At 39.6% G+C, this 19998-nt stretch overlaps 1 protein-coding gene across 5 annotated transcripts in view; it reads right to left on the bottom strand.

Annotated features, from left to right (window-relative positions):
- SPG11 (SPG11 vesicle trafficking associated, spatacsin) overlaps nucleotides 1–19998 on the bottom strand; it is an 83230-nt gene that overhangs the window by 21303 nt on the left and 41929 nt on the right. For all 5 annotated transcript variants that reach the window (XM_034661036.1, XM_002913237.4, XM_019801540.2 and 2 more), the window contains 7 exons: nucleotides 19543–19708; nucleotides 18228–18433; nucleotides 17868–17976; nucleotides 16541–16700; nucleotides 15900–16172; nucleotides 15086–15286; nucleotides 14233–14340 (listed from right to left, as the gene is read on the bottom strand). In XM_034661036.1, coding sequence (XP_034516927.1) covers nucleotides 14233–14340; nucleotides 15086–15286; nucleotides 15900–16172; nucleotides 16541–16700; nucleotides 17868–17976; nucleotides 18228–18433; nucleotides 19543–19708 — 1223 coding nt within the window. The remainder of the gene's footprint in view (nucleotides 1–14232; nucleotides 14341–15085; nucleotides 15287–15899; nucleotides 16173–16540; nucleotides 16701–17867; nucleotides 17977–18227; nucleotides 18434–19542; nucleotides 19709–19998) is intronic.

Genomic DNA, 19998 nt, shown 5'->3' with positions numbered 1-19998 from the left:
GGCATCAAACTTTACATCGGAATCTGGGGATGTACTGTATGGTGATTAACATAATATAAAAAAAAAAAAGAGTCATCTCCTATTACCAAGGGGAAGGCTTATTCAGGTCCTTTCCAAATGACAGGAATTGGAAGCACGCCTCGGAGGAGTGGCAAAAATAAGCCCTCCTTGGTAGCTCTGCGGTTCACCTGTGAGACATTCCACTGTAGAGAGCTGTGTGTGTCACAGCCAAGGATGAACAAGAGACCTTGAGACTGAATGCTAGCTATGGAGTGAACGGATGCAAATACCCACAAGTTAGTGACTGCCCAGCTAATGACCCTGTGAGGTGCTGTGACATTAACCTGACACGTTTCACTTAACAGCTTTAGAGAGGGATGTGGGCCTGCTCTGGAATCCAGAAGATCTGAAATTCATATATCAAACCTCTTAAAAGATTTAACATTGCCCAACGTATTGGTTGTAGTTTTGACTACCATTAGGAGAGGATCCTGATTAAGCAGCCTGGATTTATGTCACTACAATCAAATGCTAGCAATATTAATAGGAAGATGACTCCTAGTAGCAGGCTGCATCAGCTTGAATTGGAGCATGAGTTCTTAGTCTTTGTCTACTTATCTACTCCTGCTGCTGTGAGAAGAGGGTCTGCAGCAGGCAGGTGATGGAGCTGGTGGAACGAAAAACATACATGAAAGTAAAGGGAGGAGGCAAGGATGGAAGAGGCGCACTGTCCCTCCTCAGGGACAAGCTGAGGCAGGGGCAGTCAGGCAGGAGTAAGAAGATACCTGGGAGGATCTAAGTATACAATGAAAAACTATAAAACTCCTAAGAGACAATGTAAGAGAAAACTCAGATGACCTTGGATACGGTGATACCTTTCTAGATACAACACCAAAGACATAATCCATGAAAAAAATAATTGATCAGATTGATTTCATTAGAATTAAAAACTTCTGCTCTACAAAACAAAATCTCAAGAGAATGAGGAGACTAGCAACAGACTGAGAGAAAATATTTGCAAAAGACACATCTGATAATGGACTGTTATCCAGAATACACGAAGAACTCTTTAAATGGCAAAACAAACAAACAAAAAAAAACAAAAAAAACCCGCAACACTATTAAAAACTAGGCTGGGGGTGCCTGGCTCAGCTCAGTAAGAAGAGCATGCAAGTCCTGATCTTGGGGTTGTGAGTCTGAGCCCCATGCTGGGCATACAGTTCACTTAGGAAAAAAAAAAAAATAGGCTGAAGACCTTAACAGATACCTCACCAAAGAAGATACACAGATGGAAATAAACATGTAAAAAGATGCTCCACATCATATGCAAATTAAAACAATGCCATATTGCAACACACCTATTAGAATGGCCAGAATTTGAACACTGACAACCCCAGAGGCCGGCACGGATGTGGATCTGAGGAACTATCATGCACTGCTGGTGGGAATACAAATGATAGAGCTGCCTTGGAAGAAAGTCTGATGGTTTCTTATAAACCTAAGCATACTTTTACCATTTAATCCAGCAGCTGTGCTCCTTGGTATTTACCCAAAAGAGTTAGAAATTTACATCCACACAAAAACCTACACACAGATGTTTAGAGAAGCTGTATTTCTTTTTTTTAAAGATTTTATTTATTTATTTGACAGAGAGAGACAGTGAGAGAAGGAACACAAGCAAGGGGAGTGTGAGAGGGAGAAACAGGCTTCCCGCTGAGCAGGGAGCCCGATGCGGGGCTCAATCCCAGGACCCCGGGATCATGACCTGAGCCAAAGGCAGATGCTTAACGGCTGAGCCACCCAGGTGCCCCCCCCTTTTAAAGATAGATTTATTTATTTATTTATTTATTTATTTATTTATTTATTTGAGAGAGAGAGAGAGAGAGAGAGAGAGAGAAAGTACACAAGCAGGGATAGTGGGAGAGGGAGAAGCAGGCTCCCCGCTGAGCAGGGAGCCCGATGCGGGACTCAATCCCAGGACCCCGGGATCACGACCTGAGCCAAAGGCAGATGCTTACCCCAACTGAGCCACCCAGACACCCCTAGAGCAGCTGTATTCTTAAGTGCCAAAACTCGGAAGAAAATACTAAAAAGAAACAAGCATATTAAGCCATAAAAAGACAAGGAGGAAACTTAAATACATATTTCAAAGTGAAAGAAGCCAGTCTAAAAGGTCTATGTTTCATATAATTCTGACTATACCACATTCGGGAAAAGGCAAAACTATGGAGACAGTAAAAAGATCAGTAGTTGCCTGGGGTTGCGGGGGGCGATAAACAGGTAGAGAATAGAAGATTTTTTAGGGCAGTGAGACTACTTTGTAGGACACGAGAACAATGCAGGTATGCTATTATACGTTTCTCCAAACGTATACCCAAAGAATGTACACCAAGAGTAAACCCACAGGAAAACAATGGATTTGGGGTGATTATGATGTGTTACTGTAGGTTCGTCCTTGATAACAAATGGACTATTCTGGTGAGTGATACCGATAATGGGGAGGCTCCAAACGTGTGGGGCAGGGGATATATGGGAAATCTCTAAACCTTCCTCTTAATTTTGTGATTAAAATTGCTCTAAAAAATAAATTTCTTTAAAAAAGGTGGGGCTGGGGGGGGATGTTGGTACAGAGTAGAAAGTACCAGGATCTGTATCCTCACCTAGACAAATGCACTGGCAAAATCCATTCAGTGCAATTATTCTGGAACTCTGGAGGCCGTTGAAAGCTTGCAAGCTCCAGAGGAAGACCTAATGGAAGGTAAATTGCTGGTAATCGTGGTCAATTTCTGTCCTTAGCAGTGGCGGCTACCCACTCCCCACCCCGAGCCACCTGAGGCAGCTGTGCACGTACGTGCTCCTGGAGCAGCTTGGACACAGCTTGGAGGAGCTGCGGGGACAAAAAGGAACCTATCCTTCAAATATCAAAAACTGGTTCTCTGATCACTGGTTTTGTTTCTGACCACAGAGGTACAGGCATGGAGGTGGGCAGCCGTTGTTGTTTCACCCCACCCACTGTGGCCAGCCCCTCCCCCTCCAACTGAACAGACTTCCAGGAGATTTAAAGGGTTGGCACCACGTTGCCTGGGTGGCCCAGTTGGTTAAGCGCCTGCCTTTGGCTCAGGTCATGATCCCAGGATCCTGGGACTGAGCCCCATGTCAGGCTCCCTGCTCAGCGGGGAGTCTGCTTCTCTCTCGGGCTTGTGTTCTCTTGCTTTCTCTCTCAAATAAATAAAATAAAAAAAATATAGAGGACTGGCACCCTTTTCCTCCCCACTTCCTTCATTTTTTTTTGTTTTTTTCCTTTTTGGGAGCCAAACATTAAAGATTAGGACAATTAAAAACAACTGCATATATGAGGAAAATTAGAAATTGACTGTGTATATGCAGGGAAAGGCTCAGAAAAGACCTGAGGAGACCTTAGGTTTGTTTACACTTCATGCCGATCCTTGGCACAGAAACGAGTTTTGACCATCCAAAACCCCAAAATAATAAAGAAAACAATAATAAAACTAGCAAACCCTGGGGAAGTGGGAGAATCTGATTTCCAGGGTTATCACATCATTAGATCCAAAAGTCCAGAGTTCAATAGAGAATCACAAGGTATACAAAGAAACAGGAAAATAGGGCCCATTCAAAGAAAAAAAAAATGACAGAAACTGTTCCTAAAATAGACCTAACAGCAGATACACTAGACACAGATTTTAAAACAACTGTTTTAACTAAAGAGGATATACAAAAAGTTGAAAACAACGTGTGAACAAAATGGAAATATCAACAAAGAAAGAGAAAACCTAAAAAGAAACAAAAAAAATCTGGAGCTGAAAAATAAAATAACAAAACGGAGATAGAATTAAAATAACGAATTTAATGGAGAGACTGAAAGGCAGATGCAAGCAGGCAGAATAAAGAATGAGCAAATTTAAAGGCAGGACAATGGAAATTACTAAGTTTGAGGAAGAGAAAGAAGACTGAAGAAATGCAAATGGAGCCTAAGAGACCTATGGGACATTATCAAGTAGACCAACGTAAGTATCATGTGAGTCCCAGAAGAGGGAAAGGAGTAGAGAGACTGCTTGAAGAAATAATGGCTGAATACTTCCCAAACTTGATGAAAGACATGAATATAAACAAAACATAAACATCCCAAGTTCAACAAACTCAAAGCAAGAAGAACTGAAAAAGACCCATAATGAGACACACTGTAATCAAACTTTCTTAAGACAAAGAACAAAAAAAGAAATTTGGAAGCAACAGGAGAGAAGTGAACAGATCACATACAACGGACCCTCAAGAAGATTATCTGCAGAGCTCTCATCAGAAACTTTGGAGGCCAGGAGACAGTGGGCTGATAAAGTGCTCAAAGAAAAATACCGTCACCAAGAATCCTGTATTCAGCAAAACTATCCTTCAAAAGTGAGGGGGAAATTAAGACATTCCCAGGGAAACAAAGCTGAGGGGGTCTTTGACCACTAGACTGGCCTTGCCAAGAGGTCCTGTAAGGTAAAATGAAAGGACACTAGACAGTACCTCAAAGTCATTTACATTTATACATAAATAAATGTATTTACGTATAAATATGTGGGCAATAAATGTAAATATGTGGGCAATTGTAAAAGCCAGTATTACTGTAGCAATGGGTTTCTGTTTTCTATATGATTCAAGAGACTAATGCATATAAAGAAAAAAGAACAATTATTAGTATAAAAGCTGGTATTACTGTAACTTTGGTTTGTAACTCCAAATCTTATTTTCTTCGTAATTTAAGAGACTAATGCCCTGAAAGGAATTACTATGTTTTGGGGCACATAATGTATAAAGATGTAATCTGGGGGGCGCCTGGGTGGCACAGCGGTTAAGCGTCTGCCTTCAGCTCAGGGCGTGATCCCAGCGTTATGGGATTGAGCCCCACATCAGGCTCTTCTGCTACGAGCCTGCTTCTTCCTCTCCCATTCCCCCTGCTTGTGTTCCCTCTCTTGCTGGCTGTCTCTATCTCTGTCAAATAAATAAATAAGATCTTTTAAAAAAAAAAAGATGTAATCTGGTGACATCAACAACTAAAAGATGTGAGGTCAGAGCTGCAAAGGAGCACTTTTTGTATGTTATTGAAGTTAAGCTGGCATAAATTCATGGTAACCAAAAAGAAAATAGCTATAGGATAAGCACAAAATGAAATGAGAAAGGAATTTAAACATTTCACTACAAAAAATCAACTAAACACAAAAGAAAACAGTAATGCAGGAAATGAGAAACAAAAAAGCTACAAGGCATAAAGAAAACCAAGAGCGCAACGGCAGAAGCAAGTTCTTCCTGGTCAGTAATTACTTCAAATGTAAATGGATTAAGCTTTCCAATTAAAGACCGAGATCAGCAGAACGGACAAAAAAACACGATCCAACTACGTGCTGTCTACAAGAGACTCACTTGAGATCCAAGACATAAACAGGTTGCAAGTAGAAGGATGGAAAAAGGTACTCCATGCAAGTAGTAACAAACAAACAAAAAAACAAGGGTGGCTATAGTAGTATCCAACAAAATAAACTTTAAGGAGATTAGATAGTAATAAAATGTTCGACACAGCAAGAAAATATAGCAATTATAAACATTTACATACCTAATGACAGATTATCAAAATAGGTTAAGCAAAAGCTGATGGAATTGAAGGGAAAAATAGACAGTTCTACAGTAACAGCTGAAGACTTCAATTACCTCACTCACAATAATGGATAGAATAATGAGACAGAGATAAGAAAACAGAGGCCTTAACACAATAAACTGAATAGATCTAATGGACATATAAAGCATGTTCTACCCAAGAAAAATAGAAAACACATTCTTCTTAAGTGCACATGAGATATTTTCCCGGACAGACCATACGTTAAGCCACAGGTTTCAACAGATTTTAAAAGACAGAGATCATACAATGTATCTTCTCTGACCAAAATGAGATAAAATTAGAAGGAAGGAAAACTGAACATTATCAGAAGGAAAACTGAAAATTCACAAAATCATGGAAATTAATATGTTTTTAGAGAGACAGAAATCTCAAATTACTAAAATCAGAAATGAACATGGAGGGGCGCCTGGGTGGCACAGTGGTTAGGCGTCTGCCTTCGGCTCAGGGCGTGATCCCGGCGTTCTGGGATCGAGCCCCACATCAGGCTCCTCCGCTATGAGCCTGCCTCTTCCTCTCCCACTCCCCCTGCTTGTGTTCCCTCTCTCGCTGGCTGTCTCTATCTCTGTCAAATAAATAAATAAAATCTTTAAAAAAAAAAAAAAGAAATGAACATGGAGCCATTACAACCCATTCCACAGAAATAAAAGAGATTATAAGAGAGTACCATGAACAACTGCATGCCAAAAAGTGAGTAACTTAGATGAAATAGGCAAATTCCTGGAAATGCAAAACCTACCAAGACTAAATCACAAATAAATAGATAATATTAACAGACCTATAACTCGTAAGGACATTAACTCAGAAATCCAAAATCTCCCCACAAAGAAAAGCTCTGGATAGGATGGCTTCACTGGTGAATTCTAAAAACACTTAAAGAAGAACTATGACCAATCTTTTGCAAACTTTCCCAAATTATTTAAGAGGGGGGAACACTTCCCAACATATTTTATGAAACCAGCATAATCTTGATACTAAAGACAGATGAAGACACTACAAGAAAACTATAGACCACTATCCTTTATGAACACTGATGTAAAAATCTTCAATAAAATACTGGCAAACTGAATTCAGCAACATATTAAAAGGATTATTCACCATTACCAAATAAGATTTATTCTCTGGGATGCAAGGATGGTACAATGTACAAAAAAAAAAAAAAAACCAATGTATACATCACATCAACAGAACATAGGGGAAAAAATCCACATGATCATTTCAATTGATGTAAAAATTTTTTTTTGACAAAATTCAATACTATTTCAAGGTTAAAAAACAAACTCAACAAATTGGGAACAGAAAGAAACTACCTTACATAATAAAAGCCATATGTGAAAAACCCACAGTGAACATTTTACTCGATGGTGAAAGACTGAAACCATTCTTCTAAGATCAGGAAGAAGGCAAAGATGTCTGCTTTCAACACTTCTATTCCACACAGTACTGAAAGTTCTAGCCAGAGCCTATAGGCAAGAAAAAAAAAAAGGGACCACCCAATTTGGAAAACAAATAAAATTATTTCTGCAGATGATATAATCCTATATGTAGAAAACCCTAACAATTACACACACACAAACACACACACACACACGGCATAAATGAATTCAGCAAAGTAGCAGGATACAGAGTCAACACACAAAAATCAATTGCATTTCTATACACAAACACTAAACAATCCATAAAGGAAACAATTACATTTCCAAAAGCATCAAAAAGAATACGTTACTTAGGAATTAACTTAATGAAGTAAAAGACTCGTAAAGTGAAAACCACAAAATACTGCTAAAATTAAAGACATAAATAAATGCATGCAATGTTCATGGTTTGGAAGCCTTAATGTTGTTAAAACATCAAACTACCCAAAGTGATCTCTGAATTCAATGCAATCCCTATCAAAATCCCAATGATGTATTTTTACAGAAATAAGAAAACCCATCCTAAAACCATTTGGGATCTTAAGGGACCCTCAAAAGCCAAAATAATCTTGAAAAAGAAGAACTCACCCTCCCTGATTTCAAAACTTACTACAAAGCTGTAGTAATCAAAACAGTGTGCCACTGGCACAGAGACAGACATAAAGACCAAGGGAATAGAACAGAAAGCCCAGAAATATACCCTCACGTATGTGGTCTAATGATTTTTGACAATGGTGCCAAGACCATTCAATGAGGAAAGGACAGTATTTGCAACAAATGGTGCTGGGAAAACTGAATGTCCACATGCAAAAGAATGAAGTTGAACCCACCCAACACCATATACAAAAATAAACTCAAAACGGGCCAAGGACCTAAATATGAGACCTAAAACAATAAAAACCCTTAGAAGAAAACATAGGACAAAATCTTCACAACATTAGATCTGGCAATAACTTCTTGGATAGGACACCAAAGGCGGAAGTAACAAGGGAAAAAACAGGCAAATCAAACTTCACGAACACTTAAAAAATTGTGCATCTAAAGACACTATCAATAGTAAAAAGGTAACCCAAAGAATGGGAGAAATTATGTGCAAATCATATATGATTAATATTTCAATGGGGATTAATACTTCAATAATATACAAAATTCCTAAAAACAACAAAAATAAACAATGAAATTCAAAAATGGGCAAAGGACTTAAGTGGACATTTCTCCAAAGATGATATACAAATGGCCAATAGGCATAAGAAGATGCTCAACATCATGAATCATTAGGAAAACGCAAATCAAAACTACGAGATACTACCTCATACCCATTAGGACGACTACTGTCAAAAAAATAGAAAACATTGGGGCGCCTGGGTGGCACGGCGGTTAAGCGTCTGCCTTCTGCTCAGGGCGTGATCCCGGTGTTATGGGATCGAGCCCCATATCAGGCTCCTCCGCTATGAGCCTGCTTCTTCCTCTCCCTCCCCCTGCTTGTGTTCCCTCTCTCTCTGGCTGTCTCTATCTCTGTCGCATAAATAAATAAAAAATCTTAAAAAAAAAAAAAAAAAAAAAGAAAACAATGGGGCGCCTGGCTGGCTCAGTTGGTAGAGCATGCAACTCTTGATCTTCGGGTCTTCACATTGTGTATAGAGCTTACTTCAAAACAAAACAAAACAGAAAACAAGTGTTGAAAGATAAACTCAAAATGGATGAAAGACCTAAATGTGAGACAGGAATCCATCAAAATTCTAGAGGAGAACAGAGGCAGTAACCTCTTCGACATCGGCCACAACAATTTCTTTCAAGACACGTCTTTAAAGGCAAGGGAATCAAAAGCAAAAATGAACTTTTGGGACTCAAAGCTTCTGCACAGCAAAGGAAACAGTTAACAAAAGAAAGAGGCAACCCACAGAATGGGAGAAGATATTTGCAAATGACATTACAGATAAAGGGCTGGTATCCAAGATCTACAAAGAACTTACCAAACTCAACACCCAAAAAACAAATAATACAGTCAAAAATTGGGCAGAGATATGAACAGACACTTTTCCAAAGAAGACATACAAATGGCCAGCAGACACATGAAAAAATGTTCAACGTCATTAGCCATCAGGGAAATACAAATCAAAACCATAATGAGATACCACCTTACACCAGCTGGAATCACAAAAATTAACAAGTCAGGAAATGACAGATGTTGGAGAGGATGTGGAGAAAGGGGATCCCTCTTACGCTGTTGGTGGGAATGCAAGTTGGTACAGCCGCTCTGGAAAACAGTATGGAGGTTCCTCAAAAAGTTAAAAATAGAGCTACCCTACAACCCAACAATTGCACTACAAGGTATTTACCCCAAAGATACAGATGTAGTAAAAAGAAGAGGCACATGCACACTAATGTTCACAGCAGCATTGTCCACAATAGCCAAACTATGGAAAGAGCCCAGATGTCCACCAACAGATGAATGGATAAAGATGCGGTATACATATACAACAGGATATTACTCAGCCATCAGAAAGGATGAATACCCACCATTTGCATCGACATGGATGGAACTGGAGGGGATTATGCTAAGTGAAATAAATCAAGCAGAGAAAGACAATTATCATATGGTTTCACTCATATGTGGAACAAAAGGAATAGCACAGAGGACCATAGGGGAGGGAGGGAAAACTGAAGGGAAAGAAATCAGAGAGGGAGACAAACCATGAGAGGCTATGGACTCCGGGAAACAAACTGAGGGTTTCAGAAGGGAGGGGGTGGGGAGATGGGGAAGCTGGATGATGGGTATTAAGGAGGGCACGTGTTGTGATGAGCACTGGGTGTTATATGCAAGCAATGAACCACTGAACACTACATCACAAACTAATGAGGTACTATATGTGGGCTAAATGAACATGATTAAAGAAAGAAAACAAGTGTTGAAGAGGACATGGGAAGACTGGAACCTTGTATACTGTTGTGGTAATGTAAAATGGTGTGGCTGCTACAGAAAGCAGTATGACAATTCCTCAAAATATTAAAGATAGAGTTACCATGTCATCCAGCAATTTCACTTCTGGGAGAATACCCAAAAGAATTGAAAGCAGGATCTCGAAGAGATTATCTGTATACCATGTTCATAGTAGTATAGGTAAAATATGGAAGCAACCCAAATATTCATGGATAGAGGAATGGATAAACAAAATGTGGCATATACATACAATGGAATTTTTCTGCATTTAAAAAAAGTTATTTTTATTGTGGAAAAGATCATATATGCAAAAAACAAGCAAAAACATGCATAAAATATATCTACACTGTTTAAGGAATAATAAAAACATTCTGATGCTGAATATACAAGGTGAAGAAATGGAACTCTACCAGTACCTTAGATTACATCACATGCCTACAATCTCCCTCCCAGGAGGAAATGTTATCCTGATTCTAATTTTTTCCTTTTTAATTGTTATTTAAATTCAATTAATTAACATATAATGTATTATTAGTTTCAGAGGGAGAGGTCAGTGATTCATCAGTCTTATATAATACCCAGTGCTCATTACATCATGTGCCCTCCTTAATGCCCATCACCCAGTTACTCCATCCGCCAACCCCCCATCTCCCCTCTAGCAACTGTCAGTTTGTTTCCTGTGCTTAAAAGTCTCTTATGGTTTGTTTCCCTCTCTGATTTTGTCTTGTTTTATTTTTTCCTCTCTTCCCCTATGATCCTCTATTTTGCTTCTTAAATTCCACATATGATAAAATCATATAACTCTCTTTCTCTGATTGACTTATTTTGCTTCGCATAATACTCTCTAGTTCCATCCATATCATTGCAAATGGCAAGATTTCATATTTTTTGATGGCTGAGCAGTATTCCATTATATAAAGATAATACATCTTCCTTATCCATTCATCTGCCAACAGACACCTGGGCTCTTTCCATAGTTTAGCTATTGTGGACATTGCTGCTATAAACACTGGGGTGCAAGTGCCCCCTCAGATCACTACATTTGTATCCTTTGGGTAAATACCTAGTAGTACAATTGCTGGGTTGTAGGGTAGCTCTATTTTCAACCTTTCGAGGAATCTCCATACTGTTTTCCAGAGTGGCTGTACCAGGTTGCATTTCCACCAACAGTGTAAGAGAATTCCCCTTTCTCCACATCCTCTCCAACATCTGTCATTTCCTAACTTGTTAATTTTTGCGATTCTAACTGGTGTGAGATGGTAACTCATTGTGGTTTTGATTTGTATTTCCCTGATGGCTAGTGATGTTGAGCACTTTTTCATGTGTCTGCTGGCCATTTGGATGTCTTCTTTGGAGAAATGTCTGTTCATGTCTTCTGCCCATTTCTTGATTGGATTATTTTCTTTGGGTGTTGAGTTTGATAAGATCTTTATAGATCTTGGATACTAGCTCTTTATCTGATATGTCGTTTGCAAGTATCTTCTCCCATTCTATCGGTTGTCTTTTGGTTTTGTCAACTGTTAAGCTCGCTGTGCAAAAGCTTTTTATCTTGATGAAGTCCCAATAGTGCATTTTTGCCTCTGTTTCCCTTGCCTTTGGAGACGTGTCTAGCAAGAAGTTGCTGTGGCCAAGGTTGAAGAGGTTGCTGCCTCTGTTCTCCTCTAGGATTTTGATGGATTCCTGTCTCACATTTCGGTCTTTCATCCATTTTGAGTCCATTTTTCTGTATGGTGTAAGGAAATGGTCCAGTTTCATTCTTTTCCAAGGGGCCGTCCAATTTCCCCAACACCATTTGTTGAAGAGACTGTTTTTTCCATTGGATATTCTTTCCTGCTTTGTCAAAGATTAGCTGACCATAGAGTTCAGGGTCCATTTCTGGGTTCTCTATGCTGTTCCATTGATTCTATGTGTCTGTTTTTGTGCCAGTACCATACTGTCTTGATAACTACTACAGCTTTGTAATAGAGCTTGAAGTCCAGAATTATGATGCCACCAGCTTTGGTTTTCTTTTTCAACACTCCTCTGGCTATTCGGGGTCTTTTCTGGTTCCATACAGATTACAGGATTATTTGCTCCAGCTCTGTGAAAAATGTTAATGGTATTTTGATAGGGATTGTACTGCATGTGTAGATTGCTCTGGGTAGCATAGACATTTTAACAATATTTGTTCTTCCTATCCGTGAGCATGTATTTGTTCTTCCTATCCGTGAGTATGGAATGTTCTTACATTTCTTTGTGTCTTCCTAAATTTCTTTCATAAGAATTCTGTAGTTTTTAGAGTACAGATCCTTTGCCTCTTTGGTTAGGTTTATTCCTAGGTATCTTATGGTTTTTGATGAAATTGTAAATGGGATTGACTTTTTTTTTTTTTTTAAAGATTTTATTTATTTATTCGACAGAGATAGAGACAGCCAGAGAGAGAGGGAACACAAGCAGGGGGAGTGGGAGAGGAAGAAGCAGGCTCATAGCAGAGGAGCCTGATGTGGGGCTCGATCCCATAACGCCGGGATCACGCCCTGAGCAGAAGGCAGATGCTTAACCGCTGTGCCATCCAGGCGCCCCTATGGGATTGACTTCTTAATGTCTCTTTCTTCTGTCTCCTTGTTGGTGTATAAAAATGCAACTGATTTCTGTGCACTGATGTTATATCCTGCCACTTTGCTTAATTTCTGTATGAGTTCTAGCAATACGGGGGTGAAGTCTTTTGGGTTTTCCACATAAAGTATCATGTCATCTGTGAAGAGTGAGAGCTTGACTTCTTCTTTGATGATTAGGGTGCCTTTTATTTCTTTTTGTTGTCTGACTGCTGAGGCTAGGACTTCTAGTACTATGTTGAACAACAGTGGTGATAGTGGACATCCCTGCCATGTTCCTGACCTTAGGGGGAAAGCTCTGTTTTTCCCCAACATACAATGGAATTTTATTCAGCATTTAAAAGGAAGGAAAATCCGCATTCTACATGGATGAACTTTGACAACATCATGCTAAGTGAAATAAACCAGTCACAAAAAGACAAATATTGTACAATTCCATTTATATGAGGTACTTAAAGTAGCCAAATCATAAAGACAAAAAGTAGAACTGTGGTTGCCAGGGACTGGGAGTAAAGGAGAGCGGGGAGTTACTGTTTAATGGGTACAGAGTTTCAGTTTAACAACATGTCAAGGGTGAGGGGGATGGACGGTGGTGACGGTCACACAACAGTGGGAAGGTATTTAATACCACTGAACTGTACACTTAATGGTTAGATGGTAAATGGTATGTGTATTTTGCTCCAAATAATAATATTAAGTCAAAAGAAAAGTAAGAAAAGATATTTGGTAGAACCCCAGCCGCAGAAAGTGACAGACTAAGGAAATTAACATTCGTATTTCCCGTGATTTTGGAACCTCAGGCATATTTGAATAACTGACTCAAGATTTTCAAATAATATAACTTTTAAACCTTCATTACAGTTACTGATTGAGAGCAAAAGCCTATACTGAGGTTCCATTGTGATCTATTTGTTGGGTAGAACCAGCATATGGTTTTGGCTCATTTATCGTAGAGTTCCTTTGGGGTAGAGAAAGCAAAAGTGCTAAAACCCCAAGCAGAACTAAGGCATATTTCTTTTCCTTCCTTATAACTTCCTCTTTTCTTCCATGGGGTTAATTAGCTCCATACGATAAACAGGCCTGAAACAAGCACTGAACAGATACAGCCTGAAACTGACCACATGGCTCAGCATCATTTCGACTGACCACATGGCTCAGCATCATTTGGACAGGGCCCATGAGTACTGCTGATGAAAAAAGCCACTATTTTCAGTCACAGTGAATAAAGCAGTATTAAACACCCTTCACACTCAATCCTGAGTTATCTTAGAGTGACAAGGTGTGGCCCATGTACCACCACACTCCTCCTGCACATCCATTGCAGGTCCTATTAATCCCTTTCCCATTGAGCTTGGCTGCAGCTTAGGACACTGACCAGAATTAGCACATTAGATGAAACTTCTCTGTCATGCCTGGCAACTGAGGTGCTGTAGGCAAGGCCACTGTAACTCCTGTCCTGCCTCCCCACCTCTGGAACAGTACAAATGAGTTAGTTTGAATTACACCACATACCAGCTACTCGCCTGCTATCATGGTCTGACTACTAGCAGGTAACAGGCCACGCTAACCGATTTCGGATCAGTGACAAAGAGCAGTAGGGTTCCAACTTACAGTTTCAAAGCTCTTTTGGAACTCCAGAAGTTTAGCTTCAGCTTCCTTATAATTCTTGAAGAACATACACAGTTCGTACATCTCCATCATCAACAGTAGTGGGGAATCCTTTGAGGAAGAGTTTGGATGAAATTATAAAATCGTGAAGTCAATCAATGGTATTTTCTCAATGAATAATGCCGATATCAGAGAAGGTAAAAGTAAAAACCTAAGTACTACCAATAAAAGTTTCACAGAATTAAATCATGTATGTTAAAAACAAAGGTTAAATTTGTATTTCTTTTACCTTTTAGAAAAAAGATATTCAGACCAGGTATACCTACTCAACAGTCCATTTTCTGGCTGTTCTATACTTGGTCCATTGCACAGGAGCTGGAGACATTCCACTAGATGATGCCAGGATAGCTCTACACCCACTCCTGGAAAATGGGCTCCACTGAGCTGCCAACCTACTGTTGTCTGTGGCATTTCCATCACGTCAGTGGGAGCTTTTCAGTCCAGAGACAGGAGTTTTGGATTGAGAAAGTATAGATCTGAACTATAACCACACTACTTACTGAAGTACTTTGAGACCCTGGGCATGTTACTTAAGTTCAGTGAGCCTGAGTTTACTACACAAAAATGAGGATGCTACCACTTTATAACATCCTCATTTTCTATATAGGATTATTGTGAGAACTGATGAAAATAATATATACAAAGCTCTTTGCTAAATAAATGGTAGTTCTGTTACCATTATTTGTTGTTGGCTAAAAAAAAAAAATCGAGAGATAAAAAGAATTTAAAGAGCCAATGAGGATATTCTGAAGTAACCCTTTTAAACACAGGAAAGAAACAAAGTGACTATCACTACCTTAAAGAAAAGTTGGAAACCTCTGATGAGAGTTTTGCTCTTCTGCCTTGTTAATAATGTTCTCCAGATGACTGCGAGGTCTTGAAGGTCCCACACGTGGCCTTCCATTGAGCCCTGAATGTGCTCTGTTGCTTCAGCTGCAACACTGTCCTCCACAGATGTGATGACCCACACACAGAGACAAGGAATAGTACTGGCGTCCTGCCACAGGATAAAAACTTTTCAAAATAAAGTAACAGTTGTGCCTGGATTACCTGACAGAGGGAGTTGGGGGCTCCCAGCAATGCTACAAACATGGATGGATAATTCCTGTTCAGAACATCACATCAATAAACTGGTTAAACTAGCTTGAAAAGCTACAAACATGGAATAAACTCTAATGAACAACCCAGGGACTACTATAAACTGTTCTGTGGAGTGTAACATATCAAAAGACCAAGAGACCGAGTGGGTATATATGGAAGTTGTGGAAGTACTAAGCATAAGAAAACAAGACTGGCTTCCACAGAAATGCTGTTCAAAGATTGTCTAGAGCACCCCACTTCTCTGCTCAAGAGGCAGGGTCCCTTCTCTATGGCTGCCAAACAGGAACCAAGGCTCAGACCACTTAAGTTACTGAATATTAAAGTACAAGGAAGTGGACTAGATGGCCTGGCGCCTAAGCTGGAAAATAACAAAAGCTGCAGTGACCTTGAAAACACATGCTGGAGCCTCACTGTCATCATCACCCACTTCCTCTGATTATCAGCCTTTTCTGTCCCTTTCTACTTTTTCAATTGCTGAGTCCTTAATTTAGGTTTCTCATTATCTTCACCTGGAGACATGAGGCTAGGACACTAAGGATAGGGGCTTGTTGTTTCACTGCTTCAGCAAGGAGCCAGCACCAGGAGTTTGGCTCCTCTGAGCACTGGAGCAGAACTTCAAAGAAATCAGTCATCTCTTCTTTGTTTCTCTGCAATTCCTGGGGGGCTCTGTTGAAGACTTGATCACTGTCCATTCTGGAGTTAGACACTGAGGTCAAGTTCTCAAAAGCCAGTCTTAAGTGGTCTTGAAGGACAGGACTGAAATACTGAAGAAGAGATTTCACCTAGAAAACATATTAGACAATTTAAAAAGACCAATCTCATCTGAGCTGAAAAATGTTAGAGAAAAGCAGAGGCAAAACTGTTCTTTCTCACCCTCAACTGTGTGTGTGGGAAGTGACCATATCATTTTACAAAGTTATTTGTTGCTTTGGAGTGAATTTCCATATTTAATGTGGAGTCACAAAAACTCTTCCTTCAGCTCTTTAATACTAATGACTAATCCTCTGATGCCAAACCACTGAAATCTTAGTAAGAACAGTATCATATAAAACAAAACCCTAGGTATACACAACAGAAAGAACACTATTGGTCATTTCAGAAGTCTTCCAACTTCCTCTTCTTGAATAGTTGGCAACACATGGTGGCTTACCTCCTCTGGGTGATAGTTGTGGAGTTGGCTGTGAATAATGAACTGTAACCAGTCGTTTGCTTTGGCACATTCTTTGAGGTAAGACGTGCTCAGTTTCACATTATGAAGCCTGCAGAACTGTACTGCTAATGCCCACTGGCTGCTAGATTCACTAGATAACCTGTAATTGTTAGTTGCGGCAGTAGAGGGGAAAAAAATTTGTTAAAATATAGCTTTAGTTTTAAGTGGAAAATTAGGAAAATTAAATTTAACTGCAGTATATTCTCTAAAAAGCCTTTCAACAAATACCAAATGTTTATTAGGCTGCTTTCCAAAATAAAGAAAAAAGAGGGCTCTTGGATCCATAATGCATAAAAGCTTTCTTAGCATACTGGCAGAATTTATCAACCAAGTATCTATCCACAGATAGATTATAATAGCTATATACCATTTTAAGGAGAATTGAGTAAATAGTCACTCAGGAAATTTCCTGAGTGCTTAATTGTTTTGCATAATTCACTTTAGAGTATCAGAGCCCAGACAGGTGCTTGGGCTTCCTCAGAAAGAGGGAGTACTTGTTCCTGCTTGCAGCCAGGAACCATAGAGAACAGAGTCACTGAGAGCAGTACAAGAAAATGGTGCATTCCCAGGGTCTGGGGTGGCTAAGTCACCCCAGTGGCATAGCCCAGAGGAAAGATGGCATAAATGTGTAAGTAGAAGGGTTTTTGTGGATAGATGGTCACCTCAATGAGGTGTTTATTATCAACGAAAATATATTAGCAAGAGAAAATTAAGGACATCACTTAGAGTCAAATTTTGTGAAATCCATCCCCCATCTTATTCTTCTCTTTTTTTTTTTTTCTTAAGAAAGAGCAAGGGAGGGGCAGAGAGAGAATCTTAAGTAGGTTCCATGCCCAGCACAGAGCCTGATGCAGGGTTTGATCTCACGACCCTGAGATCATGACCTGACCCAAAATCAAGGGTCAGAGGCTTAATCGACTGAGACACCCAGGTGTCCCCATCCCACATCTTCTTAAATGATTTCAACATGTAACACTTAAGAGATTTCTCTGACCAACACAGCAGTGGAGGAGACAGAGTTCTTCACCATCTCTTGGAAACTCTCTCTCTAAAGAGTGAATAATTATCTGTACCTTCCTTTTACTGAGGGCAAGAAGCAATTAAAACCCACTGTCCATTTACTGAGTGTCTGCTATGTGCTGGCTGAGTTAAGAAGGCCTGAAGGGATTGGTAAAAACATCCGAGGTGTTGGAAGAAAGATTAGGCAAATACAGATTGAAAGAGTAAAGCTTGCTGGAAAAGAGAATGAGGCTGCAATTCAACAAACCTCTTTATTTCCTGCTGCTGAATGCTGTTCCATATACCTTCTTCTAAGAGAACAAGCAATTCCTCTATGGTGGCCTTTTCACCCACAGCCAGTTTAGATAGTTTTTCAGCTGTAAGAAAGACAAACAATAAAAAATGGTCAAGAGAAAGGGTCAGGAACTCTTGTTTGAAGAGTGTGGCCCGGGGCCTTTTCAGAACCTAATTAAAGGGCCCAAGAAAGTTAAAGTGCAGACATTCTGCAGGAAAAAGATGAAACAGGAAGAGAATTTTTTCCTCCCCAGCCACTCCCAATTCAATGTTTCAGACCTATTCATCCCTTGCCCTCTAAACAAACAAGCCCCAGATGGAAAAAGTACTGTACCTAGAGACTCTCTGATACAGCTGTACTGAGTATCTCCGTTTCTACACTTGTAGCTCAAAATTGTATTGGCCACTTTCATATCAACTCTGAGCTTGAGGCTGTCGAGGCCAAGCAGTTCTAAGAAACAAACACAGGCAGCTCCTACTGAAGGTATGTAGAAGGAGGAGAGCCCTAAAACATAGGCTTCATTGCCTATTTGCTGGATCCTAAAAAAGAAAGGAATCAAAATCACATCAGAAAACTGTTTCTCACCAGGAAAAGCAGATGGAATTATACAGTGATACATGGAGTGTCAGACACCTGTGGTTTTTAGCTTCCTCCCCCTTCCCGTTTTGGGCCCCTGCACACATCCATTTAGGTTCCTGGTAGTTTTCAGTTGTCTCCATAGCCCCCCATTCCGTTATATTTACCCTTTTCCTAAAAGAAGGAGCCTACGCATAGGCCAAATTATTCTTGCTTCCAACTTCATCCAGGGAACATGGAACAGAATTTTACTATGCAGAATGAAGATAGGAGACTCAGGGACTTTTTAGCTTTCATTTTTCACCTTTCTGAATTACGTGAATATTTTATCACTAAAATGCATTACGTTGTTAACTACAAAACAACCTACAGTAAAGTAAATCTATATTTAGCTGACTGCATCAAATACTCCTCCCAATTCGGTGCTTTATAAAAGTGATTTATAAAAACTGAAGATCTTAAATACAGAATTCCCATCTTATTATACAATTCCCTCTTAAGAGTAATTCCAATATTTGGCAAGCTCCTGGGTCATTTATTATTTTTAAAAAGATTTTATTTATTTATTTGACAGAGAGAGACAGCGAGAGAGGGAACACAAGCAGGGGGAGTGGGAGAGGAGAAGCAGGCTCCCAAGCAAGGGGAGTGGGAGAGGGAGAAGCAGGCTTCCCACCAAGCAGGGAGCCCGATGCGGGGTTCAATCCCAGGACCCTGGGATCATGACCTGAGCCAAAGGCAGACGCTCAATGGCTGAGCCACCCAGGCACCCTGCTCCTGGGTCATTAAAAAAAAAAAACACAAAAAACCCCCAGAATTTTAAAAGATATAAATAGTATCTTTTAATATTACATTTATTATCTTTTTCCCATTAACAAAAGACACACTAAATCCCCCAAACTTGTATATACAGAAAAGCACAAAGGGAAGGGGGGAAAAAAAAAGACGACCAAATTACTAGCCAGATATAACTACTTAACTGTGATATATTTCCAGCACATTTTTTCAAATGTATATGTAAAAATACATAGATATGTCTTTTATTAAGAGTACAAATTATGTTTTAAATACTCACAGCTGCTTGGGAGTCTTGCTCTTGGTTAATTCCTGGACCAGAAAAGTACCAAATGCAAATGATGGCCGTCCATGTTGTAAGTAATACGCAAAATTCAGACGTTCTACTATAGCATATTTATTAACCAGGTCAGGGCTAGAAAAATGTGGGAGATGACTCACTGCATCTGGAGGGAAAGTGAAGCAATATTAATCCTCTGCAACTCAGCATGGTTAATTTCAAATCTGCAGGTGGGAAACTGAACTCTGCAATGACACCGGCAGATAGTACATTTCCCAGCAAGAACAGCACTAGTGACGCGCTACGATTACTTTTAACTCGCAACACGTTTTTAATTCAGGCTCCTAGAAAATGTTTTCCATTGGAACGCATCTTTATTTTCGAAATGGAAAGCAGTGAAAAAAACTGGATTGGTTTTACATACATTAACGTCTACCGTCAACACTGCTGTAATAC

This window comes from Ailuropoda melanoleuca, chromosome 5 (genome assembly GCF_002007445.2).
Source record: "Ailuropoda melanoleuca isolate Jingjing chromosome 5, ASM200744v2, whole genome shotgun sequence".
Classification (NCBI taxonomy): domain Eukaryota; kingdom Metazoa; phylum Chordata; class Mammalia; order Carnivora; family Ursidae; genus Ailuropoda; species Ailuropoda melanoleuca.
Note: the sequence above shows the minus strand (reverse complement) of the source record. Positions and strands in the feature narration are given on the sequence as shown.